Raw genomic sequence first — 16,354 nt, 5'->3', positions numbered from 1 at the left:
TTTTGAACAAGCTATAGAGTTCTACAAACTGCATCTTAGTATTTCCAAAGAAATAGGGGGCATGGATAGCGAGAGACGTGCTTATGAACAACTGGGCATTGTTTATCGCAGTCTGGGCAATTTCAAACAAGCCATAGAGTACCACACCAAAAGTCTCAGTATTGCAAAAGAACTAGGGGACAGAACTACAGAGGGAACAGCCTGCTGCCAGCTCGGCATTGATTATGAGGGTCTTCGCAATTTTGAACAAGCTTTAGAGTACTACAAACTGCATCTTATTATTGCCAAAGAAGTAGGGGGGAGGGGTTTCGAGGCGTGTGCTTGTGAACGACAGGGCGATGTTTATTTCATTAATCTGGGTAATTTCAAGCAAGCCATAGAGTACTACACTCAACATCTCAGTATTGCCAAAGAACTGGGTGACAGAGATTCAGAAGAAAGTACTTATGAATGTCTAAGCACAATATATGGAAAGCTTGGTGCTTTTAAACAAGCTGTAGATTGTCGTAAACAACATTACAGGATTGCTAATGGAGTGAGAAACAAGACTAGCGAGGGAAAGACATGTCTCAGTCTGGGCGAATACCACAACACAATGAAAAATTTAGAACAAGCCACGAAAAACTTTAGAAAAGGACTCAATATTGCTAAAGAAGTAGGGGACAGGTTAGTGGAAGTTCAAGCCTACTGCAGCCTTGGCAATGTTTACCTCGAGCTGGGTGATTTGGAGCAAGCCATGGAGTACTTTGAACAACAACTTATCATTGCTAAAGAACTTAGGGACAAGGGAAGAGAGGGATCTGCATATTTTAATCTTGGCTTAGCTTATTACGGCATGGGTAATATTGAACAAGCCATAAAGCACCACAAACTATCTCTTTCTACGAGCGAAGAGTCAGGGGACAGACTTCTGGAGGGAAATGCATACGCTAGACTAGGTCTTGATTATGAATCATCAGCTTCTTTCTCTGAGGCCATTGATTGTTATCGATCAAGCATAGAGATCCTAGATAGCGCAAGAGCTCTTCTTCAGTCAGAAGATGCGTGGAAAATAGGATTTCGTGATCTCAACTCGCACCCGTACACTGGTCTGTGGAGAACTCTTTTGAAGAAAGGAGATGCTGAGGAGGCTTTATGTGCTGCTGAGAAAGGACGAGCACAGGCTTTGATAGATGTTTTGAAGACAAAGTATGGGGTTGACTCACAACCGTCCATTTCAGTTGCGCCAAAGGAAACGATTTCCTATATGTTAAACGATTTACCAACACAAACAGTGTTTGTAGCACTTGATGAAGCATATGGCACGATCAATTTTTGGGTATTAGGGAAGAGCAGAGACCTTCATTTTAAACAAACCAAAATTGAACCTGGACATGCCTTCCCCTTACTGGAAACAACCTTGAAAAAGATTGGTGCTCGTGGTCGCGTCATATGCGAGAATCGCTCAATGGATGAGCTAATTGATGACTCACGATCCAAAAGAGAAGATGTGGAAGAAAAAGAAGAGTCCTCAACCCCCACTGCTGTCAATCCTTTGCGCGGACTGTACGATGTTATTATTGGCCCCATTGCGGACTTGCTCCATGGTGACCATTTAATAATTGTTCCGGATGGTCCATTTTGCTTGGCTCCTTATTCTGCATTGAGTGAGTCAATCAGGATTCGCACTGTCCCCTCGCTAACCGCGTTGAAACTGATTGCAGGTGCACCTGAAAACTTCCATTCTAAGACTGGGGCTCTGATCGTGGGAGACCCATGTTTAAAGGAAGTTAGCGTTACGTATACCGACCAATTCGGTGATCCCTTATGGAAGCAGCTAGGATATGCCAGAAAGGAAGCAAAGATGATTGGAAAACTTTTAAACACCACACCGCTGATTGGGAGTGATGCAACAAAAGACGAAGTGCTGAAAAGGCTCAAGTCGGTTGCCTTGGTGCACATTGCCGCGCATGGATGTGCAGAAACCGGAGAAATTGTTTTGGCCCCAAAGTCTGACAGGACATCGCAGATCCCTGAAAGGCAAGATTACATCTTAACAATGTCAGACGTGCAAGCCGTTCGTCTGCGTGCAAGGCTTGTGGTGCTTAGTTGCTGTCACAGTGGTCAGGGAGAGGTCAAGTCTGAGGGTGTGGTCGGCATAGCACGTGCTTTCTTGTGTGCTGGTGCTCGGTCTGTTCTGATGTCACTCTGGGCGATTGATGACGAGGCAACAATGATGTTCATGGAAAATTTCTACCAACACCTGGCAGATGGGAAACGCGCTAGTGTGGCTCTTCACCAGGCTATGAAATCACTTCGGGAGTCACAGAAGTTCGGTGCCGTGAAGTACTGGGCTCCATTTGTGCTGATTGGTAATGACGTCACTCTTGAAATAGGCAAACTGACGGAGAATGGTGAGTCTAGTTTGCGTTTGAGTTTAGACAAAAGTAATTTTATTTGTAAATAATTAAGGACAGTTGGGGTCTGAGGGTCTTGAAATCTGTCTGAAAGCTACGTTATGATGAAATTTGCTGTGTTGATTTCATTTGTTTTAGATTGACTTAAGCGGTTCAACGCGTTCAGGCTTTTGAGCCGAAATGGTGAAATGGCAGAAAATTTTGTGAGATTAGAGGGGTGAAGTCACCAAATAAATTTTCAATCGTGCACCATCTTTTCTTTCGGTTTTTCAAAACATGAAAGTCTGGAATAGACTAACGATTTTGCTATTTGTCGATAGGCGGAATGTCGTCATGCACGTCACGTTACTCACGCACTCCTTACCACATGAAGACTCATAACGATGTCCTCACAGATTAAATAATTTTGTTTTATTTTATTTTGTTTGACAGAAGAAGCGTCGTCAAGCGAAGAAGGAGCTGCTCAGCGACACTGACCCTGACGTGTGATAATGTCCATTTGGTTTCCTTTAACTCTGATGACTTCTGAGATACAGTGTAATCATCTCGGATCCAGAAGATGTCAAAAACCAGTGGTCTATGCCTGCTTTGATTAAGAAATGAACAAGAGAATAATGTAAACCCGATTGCACGGAACATTGGCCATTTTCTTATTATTCGTTCAGTGAAGGACATATTCATTGCTTGTTTCTGCATATGTGTTTTGAAGGTATTACTGTGTATATAGTTTGAAGCCATTCCTTTTACAGAATAGAATAACCAAGACTTATATTACTTAATGATTATTTAGAATAGATGATGCACATTGTTTTTTTTTTTTTGCATATATTTTTCTGCGATGGAACATAACTTTTGTGAATCCAATCAAAAACAACAACAACAACAACAACAAAAATTTCTTTATGTTGTCATGGAAACAAGACATGGCTGCCTCGTTTCTCAGTTTTTCCTCAGTTTTAAAGGGGCGCATTCTTTCGGAACTATTCCGGAATAGAAATACACGTAGTGGACGGTATTCATGGTCTTCTGGGACCTATTCTGTTTTCAACATGAACAGAATTTTATTCCATTCCTTATGCCCCTGATACCAGAGTAAACTAAATACGGTTTGCCCAGAATAGAAATTGCGTTCTTTTGAGAAAGCTTTCAGATTCATTGAAATAGGAGGACTTGCGTTCTTTTAGGAAGGGTTTTAGTCGATAAAATCGGAATAGGCCCAAACGTGTTTTTTTGTGAACCGATAGTCTGTGTATTCTGTTGTTTCTGAACCGCACTAAGAAAAGCATGAATTTGTCTCAAAAGAATGCGCCTTTAAATCAGTTCAAATGTTTCGTTTCATCATGAAACTCGTATTTCTATTGGCATAGTTTTTGGCGAAGCAGTACACGGGGTTTTCATACCGGGGTGAAAGTCTTGTTAATTGGTATCGTGTAAGGAGTCCTATTAATAACACAACAATTAGTGTACCGTATATACCTAGACAAAGTAATCAAAACATTCGCAATAAAATAATAATCATACATAGCAACTTTGTTGTGATAAAAGTAATATTGAAATTTGTTTTCTTGATTTTTTCCTTTCAAGGGCTCCCAAATGACGGTGACTTCATTTTTACAGTCGAAAATAGACTTACCCAAAGTAAGAAAAAAAAAATACCTCGAAGTTCTCGGTAAAGACCTGCGCCAAAAAAAAAGTCGAGAATGATCGGTCAAAACAGGATTGATTTCGGTGTACAAACTAGTGGAAAATGAAACTGCTGGAATATTTTGGTTTCAAGTGTTAAAAGTTTGGCTTCTTACAGCTTTTTTATGCTTTGAGTCCAAAAATGCATCTCGAAATTTCCAGTTGACTGTGGCGTCGACTTAACGTTGTTTCAGTTTAAAATTAGAACTGGAGTTGGAAGCTGTACTTTCTTATTCCTTTTTAATCAAAACAAAGACGCTAGAAACGCTTTTTAAAGGTGTCCTTGCGTTCCTGGTCGAATTGGAATTTGGAAATATTGGTTTTTGTGGTGAGAGGAAAATCGGAGTAACCGGAGAAATTCCCTCGGAGCAAATATGAAAACCAATAATAAATTCAACCCACATGTACATTTGGCGTCAACACCGAACCCGGACCGCTTTATGCATGGGAGGCGAGTACTCTTATCACTGCACATGCGCCATGATAGCACCGCCTTGCCCCTCACATTGCGAAAAGGGAAGAAAGTTGGTTTATATGAAAATAACATTTTAAGCAAAATCAAAACTAAAAAAGAGAACAAAAAACAAACACTACAAAGAATCAAACAAAAATCCAAGACGTACCCACACCACACCATTATAAGCCCTTCGCCTCCCCACTGGCGGCTTACTACAATCAAATGGCTTCCAGATCATGGATCAAAAAACACAAGTTTTCAACAAAATAGTTCAAGGAGGACCAACAGGAATGTGCTTTTGGAAAGCATGTAAATTATCGGTTTATTTGGTTACAGTTTGTAGAATCATAATCTCTTTTCATGAAGGCGGAAACAGGTCTTTTATGAATTAATGGTGGAAAGATAGTTGAGGTTTCAAAGTTATTCGTACTGAGATGAATTGATGATGAGTGCCTTGGGAATAATTTTAGCCTGCTAGCGGCCTCTTTCTTCTCCTAAGTTCTTTAGCGCGCGATGCATCTTCCCAATCCCCCCTCGTTCATTTTACTAATTTGCATAACTTTATTGTCACTTTGTGCGCATGACCTGAGGGAAAAGTACGACCGCTCGCAGTCCTCGCAGTCTAGAATTATTTATTCTGGCCTTGGGGCGGGAAAATGTCGAAAACGAAAAACTAAATATCCAAGATTAGAAAATGAAGAACATTAATACTCGAAAACGAAGCCAGGAAGCGTCCCAAACTTAGAAACTAAATTGCAGTCACCCTTTATTTCAGAGCTGACTCGTGAGTTGAACGAGAATCACGCCTTAAAAATTCCGAAATATTTTAAACGGCAGACTGATCCCAAGCGGAGGTGACGAGCTTGATAGAACAAACAACAAAAGGGAATAACTGAAATATATATATATTTTTTTTTCAAAAAACAAATTTTTGCCCGATATTTCGGTTTGCAATACAAACCTTCCTCGGGGGCTGAACGAAAAAGAAAAGTGAGAAACAGAAAAGGATCGTTACAAAGAAGATTTAAAATATAAAATGCGTGACAATGATAGGTTGTTTAGGACTAAGTTACAAGTGTGAGACATGTCATTGGCGTGTTTCGTCACGTCTATTTATACCAAGAGGGTGCAATGTTTTAGGTTTGTTGATTAAATGAGCTTCACGAGCCTTCCTAACTGAGCCACGTTTGCTGGGTATAAGTTCAAGCGGCATTAGTTGGACGTCGTTGATTGAGTGGCCAGGTTGGTTGAAATGTAGCGGGACAGGAGTAGGGTTGAATAGTTGATGGTGATTCAGGATAGATCTGCGATGCTCCCCGAAACGTTCATTAAGTTTGCGCTTAGTCTCCCCAATGTATTGGGAGTGGCACTTCTTACATTGAATTAAATAGATTAGGTTTTTGGAATTGCAAGATATGTAGTCAGTAATTTTGCGTGATTCGTTAGTGTTGAAAAAAGTGTAGTTCGTTTGACCTTCTTGGAGAAATGAGCAAGTTTGGCATCGTGGGTGGTTTCATTTATGAATTCCAGCGGGTTGTTGATTGGATGGCTTGTTTTGAGGTAGCTCGGAATGGGCCAGGAGATCACCTAGACTTGCGTTACGTTTGTAGGCGATAACTGGTGGATGAGGGAAAACTTGTTTGCAGTTGGCGGAGGACTGGAGGATGTTGATATGTTTTTTCACTATAGATGAGATTTTGGGAAGAGCAGGATTGAAGGATATGACGAAGGGTGTTCTGTCTGTTGTTGTGGCTTTCTGTTCTTGTGGCTGTAGTGTTGCGTGACGTGGGATGGCTCGTACGCGATTTGCATCTTATGCAGGGAATAGCGGCTATAACCACGTTTGACAAGGTGCTTGATGAGTTCTTCGCTTTGTTTATCAAAGAAAGCGTCGGTAGAGCATATGCGACGGATTCGCAGGAAAAGGCTGAATGGAATAGTTTGTTTAGTGTGGTTTCGGGTGGCATGAAGTTTTGAGGAGGTATTGATGCTTGTCTGTGGGTTTTGTGTGGAGATCTGTTTGGATGTGGTTGTTGCTGAGGTGGACTTGGACATCTAGGAAAGGGAGCGTTTGATGAGAGGAATTTGAGTATTCATGGGTAAATTTGATACTCGCGTGAATAGAGTTTAAGTATCTGATGAAATCTTTAAGGTTTTCCTCTCCTTCTGTCCATATCATAAAGACGCGCGAAGCCCGAAACTTCTGGAATTTGTTCAACTTTTTGTCACTTCTTCGCCATTTACTCAACTTTTACGACAAATTCGCACCGTCAAAATCGGCCATTAATGTCACAAAAAAAGCATGTGTATTAATTGGGGAAGATCCGACTAAACTTATTGGTTATGTTTTGCTCGTCCTTCAAAAAGTCTGTTTATTTTGTTTTCTTTGTACTCTTAGAGCGAATTCGTGTTTGATTAAAGTTACTTTGACAAACTTTTGTGCCGTTTTGACGAAAACTTAGAAAAATGCCGTGACAATGCCCAATTTCCTTCTCAATCACGCGCAATTTATGTCCGCTCTACCGGCTGAAATAACTAATAGCCTTTTATAATTATTATAGTTTGTGTCGGGAAAGAAGCACTGATGCGCGTGATTTAAACTGAAATGTTGCATGATACTAAATATTAACTAGAGAATAAATTAAATGAATAATGGTGTACGAAATATATCGCATGTAACACCGATAAGTTTTAGTTAGTGAACAAAGCAGATTGCACATTTGTAAACCGGCAAAGTCCGAAATTAATGTTACAATGATATAACTTCACGCATCTATTAAGCTTAATGAGGAAGAGAAACGCGTGTAATTGTGTAATAGAAATTAAATTTAGAAGCATTACGATAGTGTAGGTTTGGAATTTTACTGTGCTCGTGATTGTTGGGAAAATACCTGTTGCGCAAGTAAAACCTAGTAAATCTTAGTACAATTATAATGAGATTTCACTTTCTTTTATTTCTTCGTCTACGAATTCCAGGTAATCAGTAACAGCGGAGTCTCTGCGCTGTAGCGGCTGCAGATGCAGATCCTAGTGTTAAGGACTTTAAGGCTTCATTCCTACCAAAATTGATGTGTGTGGGGAGGGAGGGGATAAATCGTAGCGCTAGCTCCTTCAATGGCAACCTAATGACAACAGCCTCAATCACATGCACAAGCAACACAATTCCAATATGGCGGACGCTAGATGAGTGACTTTTTGAAGTGTGGTGTGAATTCTTTATATATCTTTTTATATAATTTTTTATACCCGATTCAATGAATATAGAACTCGCAGAATCCGAGGAGTGTGAAGAGAAGGAATTCAAAGTGCCCAAAACTCGCAATCTTCTCCCATCGAAGACATACCGCGAGAGTATTAAGAGATGGGGAGAACCTTCAGAGTTGAGCAGAAGACGCATAATTATTGTCCCTTCCATAAAATGCCCGGCTAGAGATGTTTCGGCGACAACGGTGAGCCAAGGTAAGAAGGCAGATAATATCGGATAACTGTGAAAAATAAACGAACACCATCCGAAGTCTTGTTTGTATGAGCGTATGCAGTCTGAGCTAGTAAAAACAAACCAGAATTTAGTTGGTATAAATTTTAGCGCACTTTTAAAACAAAGTTTCGTCCAGGTCTTCAATAATGGTTTGTTATTGTTTCAATGTGTGTATGTGGATAAGCTAAACATTATTCACTGTTGAACCGATCGTCAAATGACTTTATTTTATACAGTCAAGAGACATAATTTGTCTGCACGCCGAACTTGGGCAAGCATCTTTAGTTTACCTGATAATTTTTCTCGGTATAAATAAAGTCAAACAGGGCCCAGTTGCTCGAAGCATGGTTAGCACTAACCTGGGTTAAATGCCATGACAACCTATAGGTTTTAATACCTCACAACCAATGGTTAGCACTTACCATGCTTCGAGCAACTCAGCCAAGATGAACTCATCATCTAAATGTACAGTAACTAGTGTATGCCCGGTAGGGTTGCTCCCTCTCTCCTCCTAATAGGCCTTATCACGGTTTTCAACGCCATTTTGACGATAGGCAAACAGGCTCGAAATAACAGTGTTTGTATGGAAATCCGAAATCAAATAATTTTCATAAAACATCGCTTCTGAAAAATTCATGAATTGGAAACTTTTGGCAATAGGGAAAGGATTTTAAGAAAAAAATTGGAGGGATGTAGCTGTGCCAGAAAGCGTCCTGTCGTGTTTTTAACTTTCCATACATTTGTTTGTTAGCGAACCAGCCGTGAACTGCTCTAAAAATAGCTCGCGGGAAAAAAATACAGGGAAATGTATGGAAAGTTCAAAACACGACTGGACGCTTTCTGGCACAGCTACATCCCTCCAATTTTTTTCTTAAAATCGTTTTCCTAGTGCCAAAAGTTTCCAATTCATGAATTTTTCAGAAGCGATGTTTTATGAAAATTATTTGACATCGGATTTCCATACAAACGCTGTTATTTCGAGCCTGTTTGCCTACTCGTCAAAATGGCGTCGAAAACCGTGATAAGGCCTATTATATAACATAGGCCTCTTTTGCACTGGAGCAGTCAGCCTCTGTAGAGGAGAGAGGGACCCCATTTAAGAGGTGGGAAATATCGTCATCTCTCTTTGGTGTATAAATTGTGGATTCTGGTATCCTCCAGGGGCTGAATGCAGATATTTGTAGTCATTAAAGTATCATTGAGGGCTTCAAATGGAGATTAATTCAGAAATTAAAAAATGCCATCATGGATTTTTGGTAATCTAGACCAGGCAATCAGACGTGAGATTTATAAACAACCATTATTTATCAGTTCCATTGGTAAACATCAATAGTGCTGTTCCCCCAGGAGTTTGATTCAAATTTCCGACCAGCAATTCCCCACTTGGAAACTGTCTGCTTAGTTTTTTCTTCTTGATGTACAAACTGACGCCAGTGTTTCAGATATCTTTCAGAGTCGGTGTCGGTGAAGAATTTTTGAGGGGTCAACAGATCAGGTTCTCTCCAAATTCAATTTGTCAGGTCAGGAATCCAACTTTCTTGGGTTTTTAAGATCCCTCTCTTGAGAATCATGTATTAACAATTTATGACACAGGCATTCACTGAAAAACAAATCTGAGTGCTCTATATCAGGAGTGAGACGAATCTAAGACCATCCGATTACTAGTTCAGATGCTCTACCACTGAGCTACAGGAGACTCGTGGGAGCTAAGGCCATTAAACTAGGTTCATGGGTTCTGAAAAATATTCATCTGGATGGTTGATCTGTCTGACTGCTCGCTTTATACCCAGACACATTTCATTTCAGACAGACTCTACAAAAATAACCTGGTTTAGGATTTTTCGATATTTATTAAATTACGCGGTTTTAAATTTATTCTTTCATGTACATGTTTGCTCGCAGTGAAAGCTGTTGGTAATAGTTCTTTTTCTTCATCATTCTGACTATAAAATAAATTTTTATGGAACAAAGTTTTTATGATTTCTAGACAAGAATGCTCAAGATGGCTCAGAAACTGACAGCTTTGACTCTCAAGTTGCAAGTTACAAGAGAAGATTACAGGAACGCAAAAGGATCCGAGGAGTTTTAAACAACTGTGGCCTAAAACAGGACTGGCTTGAAAACAAGACTGCTAAAACAGAATTGGAAAACAGAGTGCTGAAAAGAATGATACTGAAAGGACGACCTGAGATTACCATTAAAGAGGTATTTACTTGAGATGCACTATCAACATAGAGTCTTACAGGGATGATATAATAATAATAATAATAATAATAATAATAATAATAATAATAATAATAATAATAATAATAATAATAATAATAACAATGATGATGATGATGATGATGATGACATTTTTAGAGCTTCAGTGTACCTGTATATGATTTTTCTAAGTGAACATTAGGATTTAGGGGTTTGATTAGAAGTTTGTGATTAGTTGATACAGTATGTCTTTGCAGGGTTGGCTACGGTTTGCCACCCAACCATCGTTTGCTTAGGTTCTGGACATCCAGAAGTTTACACTGCCTTTAATAATTTATAATATTTGTTACTTGATATTGCACAAATTTACATACTACCTAACTACATAATCAAATGTGCATTTACAATAAAACTATACAACTGCCAATTAATACTAACTAAACTTGTATGGATATAATGATATCATGGGATCTAAAATTTGTGAAATTGTAAAATTTGATGAGTTGTTAGTCGGGGTGTATACGTATCATGGAAAACCACTGGAAAGTTACATGTATCGAATTTTGTTCCAGGCCTGGAAAGTCATGGATTTTAATTGTGGGCCATGGAAAGTCCCTAAAAATTATGTATTTGAAAAATGTACATGTAACTACAGTCGAAGCTCTCCTTGCGACCACTCTCGTAAGCGTCCAGCTCTAGTTACGACCACCATTGTGAAACCCCGTTTCAATAATGTCCCTTAATATCTGTAATCAAAAGCTCTCATAAGCGATTGCTACCATAAGCGACCACGACCTACTTTTGGGAATTACCAACTGGTCTTTTCCTTTGTTTTTAAGCTTTCGTAGGCGACCACTCAAAGATTCTGATGCTTATTACGGCATAAGTGTACACTTTTTTCGTAATTACATTTACAGTAATATAGCACTGCCTAATAAGTGCGTAGATAAAGATCTTGAATCTAAAATTCAAGATAATTTACGGCTGGATCGAGAGTGTAATACCCTGAGACAGAGGTAGAAAGCTTAATGCTGAAAGCTTGGGTAAGTGACCAGCTTCTATTGTTTCAGCTTTTGGTCGCTTACGAGAGTGCATTCTTGTAACTGACCAGCTCTTAAGTTATGACCACTTTTTCCAATTCCTGAGGTGGTGGCTTACAAGAGCTTTGACTTTAATAAAAAAGGAATTAAAAGGGAAGAAGATAAACATTAAAAAGACCGCTCTTTTAAAGGCTTAATTAACTTGCATGCTATAGACCCTTATCACCTGGCGGCCATGTCTCGGGGTAATAAAAACCTTTGTTTTTGCACGGCAAGCCTCAGCCAGACGCGAATTCAGGGTAAGGCTTACCTTGCCAAAACAAAGCTTTTTATTCTCTTGAGGCTCAACATGGCCGCCGAGTGATATGGGTCTATTGATAACATACTGCTGTAAAATTGAAAACCACTCTTGACTAGTTTATTGAATTCATAAGAAAAATTAACTTGTCTTTTGTTTTACTTCTTTTAAACAAGACACCCACCCCACCCCCTGTGATTGAAGAGGATACCCTTGTAACAGGGGAGGACAGGGGAGTGCCTACTATTCGCCAGCCCTCCCCAGCTGCCTTGGCTGTCATCCAGGACTACTTGGAGCGGAAGAGGCTTCGCCTGCTGGACCTCTTTGCACAAGCAGATAAGGACAAGAACTGGGTAGTTTCATGGCAGGAGTTTAGGAACATCATCCGATCATGGCACATCCCGCTGACGGAGGTTGACTTGGAGGATTTGATAATGGCTCTAGATAGAGATAGCAGTGATGCCCTGGATTACAGAGAGCTGGCTGTGGGAAGACAGTCATACTTAGAACAAAGGTTAGGAGTCAGACTGTTTCTGAGCTAAGTGGCTTAACTTATTAGCATTAGTAATAATGTCAAACATGAGGAAGTGTTTCATCTGATTTCCAAACACTGAGAAATGGGTTGAAAAAAACAGGGCACAGCCGAGTATTTTAAACCAACTTTGATGTGTTTGGAAATGGGATGAAACGCTTTCAGAAGAACTAGAGATATGGTTCAAAAATTTGGGAAACTTTATGAGTTTTTTAGATTAGTTTTAAGCCTTTTTACCAATTATAATCATAAACACTTATTGCCAAAAAGAGCAATATATTTTGAAGTTAGTACGCAACTTAAGCAGTTGCGAAAAGAAAGCCTGAGGTCATGGGTTCAAATCCTGTTCAAGCCTGAATTTTTTTCAGGCTTTCTTTTTGCAACTGCTTAGTTGTGTACTAACTGCCGGGATCTTTTTTCTATTTTAAGCTCTTTTCAGTGTTTGAAACTATCAATTAAAAAGATAATATTTATGTAATAATTCTCAGAAAAAATCAAAGCAAAAGATTACAAAATTTTATGATAATTAAGATACCATTCCAAAACTCCAAAACTTCTTCACGGTAGTGATTTCCTTTGTTTTAACATAAGAATAATACTATCAATACGTTTGAGGAACAGTCATTTACATTGTACTGTATCCAATCATGTCTCTGTACTCATCATGGTAAAACCCGATGGGAAGGACTTTAAGCATATGTGGGGCATTTGACTTTCTGAAGAACTATTAATAATTGTTTGTGGGTTAAATGAGGAGAGTTCGTCCTTTGGGCTTTAAACACTGAGAACCTTAAGGATGGTGCCTACTAATAACGAAGTATTTTTGCGTGGCTTGTGACTATGTGGGAAAAGCAGATCTTAGCAAGGGCTATCGAGCTCCAAAAAGAAAATTGGGGGTAACCGCACATTTTTTTCTTTTTGGATACCAAGAGCACTCCAAAAAATCTGCTTTCTCCACATAGTTTTAAACCAGGCGAAAATATCCCTGTATTAGTAGGCACCACCCGGCCCATAGGAAACCCGAGTATCTCGAGATGCCCAGAACGTATGCACAGTAACAAAAATAGGCACCGCCCTTAACCAGCAAGGATTAGGCAATGCCACTTAAAATGTAACTTTAAATTACTGGTAAATTTGCATTCTCTTTTCTTTAAAACTTGTGATCATTCCACTGATTTCATTTACATACCCTGTAATTATTGTGACCTTGAATTCCTTCAGGAAATGTTGCTCCAATGTTTTATCCACTGCTTTGCACTTCATTTGCAATCAAAACCTATGATAAATTATGGGCAAGGTTTCTGTTTTTATTTCTAATCAAAATGCAAAGCAGTGGATAAACCATTGGAGCAACATTTCCTGAAGGAATCAAGGCCACATGCAAAAGCTACGGTGAATCTGAGCTAAAACACTGAAAAAGCAATCTGAAATGCGAATTTTCACTGAGCTCTTCCATTGCTATAAAAGAGGTCCACAGTCCATTCAAGACGCAGGGACTAATGCTTGTCAACATTCAATATTTTCTTCAGGGTTAATAAGCAAACTGGAGAGTTCCTTCATGGTCCTGATGACACCAAATCAGCAAAAAGACCAGAAACAATTCCAGAAGAACCAGAACCAGCTGTGGATCCTTCTCAGGGAAAATGGGCCAGCTCAGGAACACAGAGGCCAGGGTCTCCACAGAGACCTACATCCCCTCAAAGACCTCCCTCAACGTCGAAAAGCCCTGCTCAACAGAGACCCTCGACTTCCCCTCAGAGAGCCTTTTCACCCTCTCCAGGCCAGCCTGTGCCTTTTGTTGGACAAAGACCCGATTCTGAGCCCCAGGCACAAGGGTCACGCCCTTATTCTCCCTCTAGTAGTAGTGACTGTAGTATGTCGCCAACTCTGTTGGAAATTCCTCCTTTTCAATTGTCAGAGAAAGTGGAACAGTTGACCCAAGATGAGGTGAGGGGACTTTGTTTCCTTCTCGCCTGTGTAGCTGGAATCCAGTCGTTTCGCTCGAAAAGTCAGTTCGTCCGATCTCACGACGATTCGACCGATGTTTTTGAGTGCGTGGTCAGTAATAAAACTTCAATTGGGAAAAAAAAACTAGAAGACATACAAGTAAATTGCGATGGATAAAACGAGCAGGAATACTCAGTACAAATTGTAAAACCAAACTGAGAGGTCCTTGTATAAGAAGCTTCTCAAACTCATTAATTATTCATGCAGTCAAAAGCCAATAAATGACCTCCATTTCGGTCAGGTGGATGAATCTTGATACCCCAATGAAACACCAGATGAAACACCACCAGGTTTTCATCTGAGATGAAACATGTTTTTCATCTGAGATCAAACATTTGCATTTTAATGAGATTAATTTCTTATTGTTTCATTTGAGAAGACATGTCAAAAACTCGGGCTTCGTGCTTTATCACGGGTTCCAAATACCTCGAAACAGATGAAAGCACTCGGCCTGCGGCCTCGTGCTTTCATCTGTTTCTCGGTATTTGGAACCCGTGATAAAGCACTCGCCCTCGTTTTTGACATATTACTTGACACGCCGATTTTTTTCCAAGATCTTGCGGATTTACCTACATGTGAGATCAAAAAGAAAAGTTTTGCTCGTAGCCATGCTGTCGTAATGAGGCTCACAGCAACTCGGAAATGCTCTATTTAATAATTTACAGACTTTAATTTTGAAACGTTTGCTAAATTTGTATCTAAGGACCTCGTTCGTCCAACGATTGTTTTTGTGCAGTTTTGACCAAAATACGGCAAAAGCGCCCTGAAGGTGCACCTTTAAAAAAAAGTCTGGTATTAACATGACATCAACCTCTCTTGCAGATAAAAGACAGACGCTCGAAGAAACAGCAAAAACGGAAAGAGAAAGAGAAAAAGCAAAGGAAAAGGGTACCCCCAGAGAAAGTGATGGTCACACCATCTACCATGGGGGGTAGACTGGGGGAGATGGTGGACAGGTATCGAAGGATGACCATAAAGGAATATAACGATGTGGTAGAGCTGTGTCAGATGCATGGTGTGCAGGTCAGCAAGGCACTGCTTGGAAGAGGTGAGTTGTGTTTGTAATTGATTTACGGCATCTAAACTGCGAGGAGTTTTTTATTTTTCTTCAAAAATATGGAGTTCTAAAGTGTGACGTCACAAATATTTGAATTTTTGAAATTATGGGATTTGTTAGTATATTCGGAAAGAGTATGATGAAAAATGCCTCCTTGCCAAAAATAAGCATCTTATTGCAATTTGAGGGCGAGATATTAGCTCTGTTATGCCCTGATGACTCCATACAAATCCTTCTCAAATTTTGTCTTAGTTCTTATATTAATTTTGGAACTGAGACAAAATTAGAAGGATTTGTATGGAGTCAACAGGGAATAAGCGGAATTGATATTATCTCAATCATTCAGGAAATTCAGACAGTTTCATTTGTTAACTACATTTTTGGTGTCTTGTCTTTCAGTTCTGCTTCAACCTGAAGATACACCACTGTCACAGATAAAACTAAGAGGGAGGAAGCCTGGGCTCTTTTCAATATCCACCAGGCATCACATACCCGCCTCTAAACACCAGTCTTCCGCGGCCGTCACCAGCTTAAGACGCCCAAAGTTTAGAGACCCGGGCCCTAGCACGTGACATATGCACATTTGTAAATACAAACATAAGAGTCTTGTAGTGTTTCAAAGACTTTATTTTTTGTCACAAAAATTTGTAAAATGTTATATTTATTATACAGATATGCAAATATGAACTCTTGGACTGTAAAAATTAGCCATTTTTGTGTTCTTTAGCCCAAGAAATAAATAACTAACGACAGAGATCCTAAACAATTTTAAAAGGAATCTGTCAATATTCTGTCAATAATAATCGTAAAGTACATGTTGTGAACATTGGTGTTAAAATGTTAATTCAGAGTTAGGTGATATTACCTTTAGCCATTTTGGACTGTTTGCCAACTTTTTCGACATCTTTCTGTTCACTTTCTTTATATTTCCATAGAGCTACCGACTGCGTGTGCACATGAGCAAACTTTTAGTTCTTTTCGCCAAATAATATGCCATTTCTGAGTTGCTTTGAACCTCATTATGAAAGCGAGGCTAAGTGCAAATTTTTTGTCATGAAAATTATTTTTCATTCATATGTAAACAAAACCAATTTCCATATGAAAAGCTTTGCACTTAACCTTGCTCTCACAACTAGGCTCACAGCAACTTGGAAGTGGACTATTCAAAATGGCATTCACTGAGGAATGTAACCGGGAAAAGGTG

At 39.5% G+C, this 16,354-nt stretch overlaps 2 protein-coding genes across 2 annotated transcripts; both read left to right on the top strand.

The window, feature by feature from the left end:
• Window positions 1–328: 328 nt before the first annotated feature.
• Window positions 329–2,872, top strand: LOC146457271 (tetratricopeptide repeat protein 28-like). The gene is made up of 2 exons (XM_085092119.1): window positions 329–2,393; window positions 2,829–2,872. Exons 1-2 carry the CDS (start codon window positions 596–598, stop codon window positions 2,870–2,872), a joined length of 1,842 nt encoding a protein of 613 aa, XP_084948245.1. The 5' UTR covers window positions 329–595.
• A 4,918-nt stretch (window positions 2,873–7,790) lies between these two features.
• Window positions 7,791–15,885, top strand: LOC146457270 (uncharacterized). The gene is made up of 6 exons (XM_085092060.1): window positions 7,791–7,995; window positions 10,002–10,219; window positions 11,731–12,068; window positions 13,616–14,033; window positions 14,916–15,141; window positions 15,550–15,885. Exons 1-6 carry the CDS (start codon window positions 7,791–7,793, stop codon window positions 15,720–15,722), a joined length of 1,578 nt encoding a protein of 525 aa, XP_084948186.1. The 3' UTR covers window positions 15,723–15,885.
• Window positions 15,886–16,354: the final 469 nt, after the last annotated feature.

Source organism: Pavona decussata, unplaced genomic scaffold (assembly GCF_977016875.1).
Source record: "Pavona decussata unplaced genomic scaffold, jaPavDecu1.1 SCAFFOLD_244, whole genome shotgun sequence".
Lineage (NCBI taxonomy): Eukaryota > Metazoa > Cnidaria > Anthozoa > Scleractinia > Agariciidae > Pavona > Pavona decussata.
This window is presented reverse-complemented; position numbering and strand designations above follow the sequence as displayed.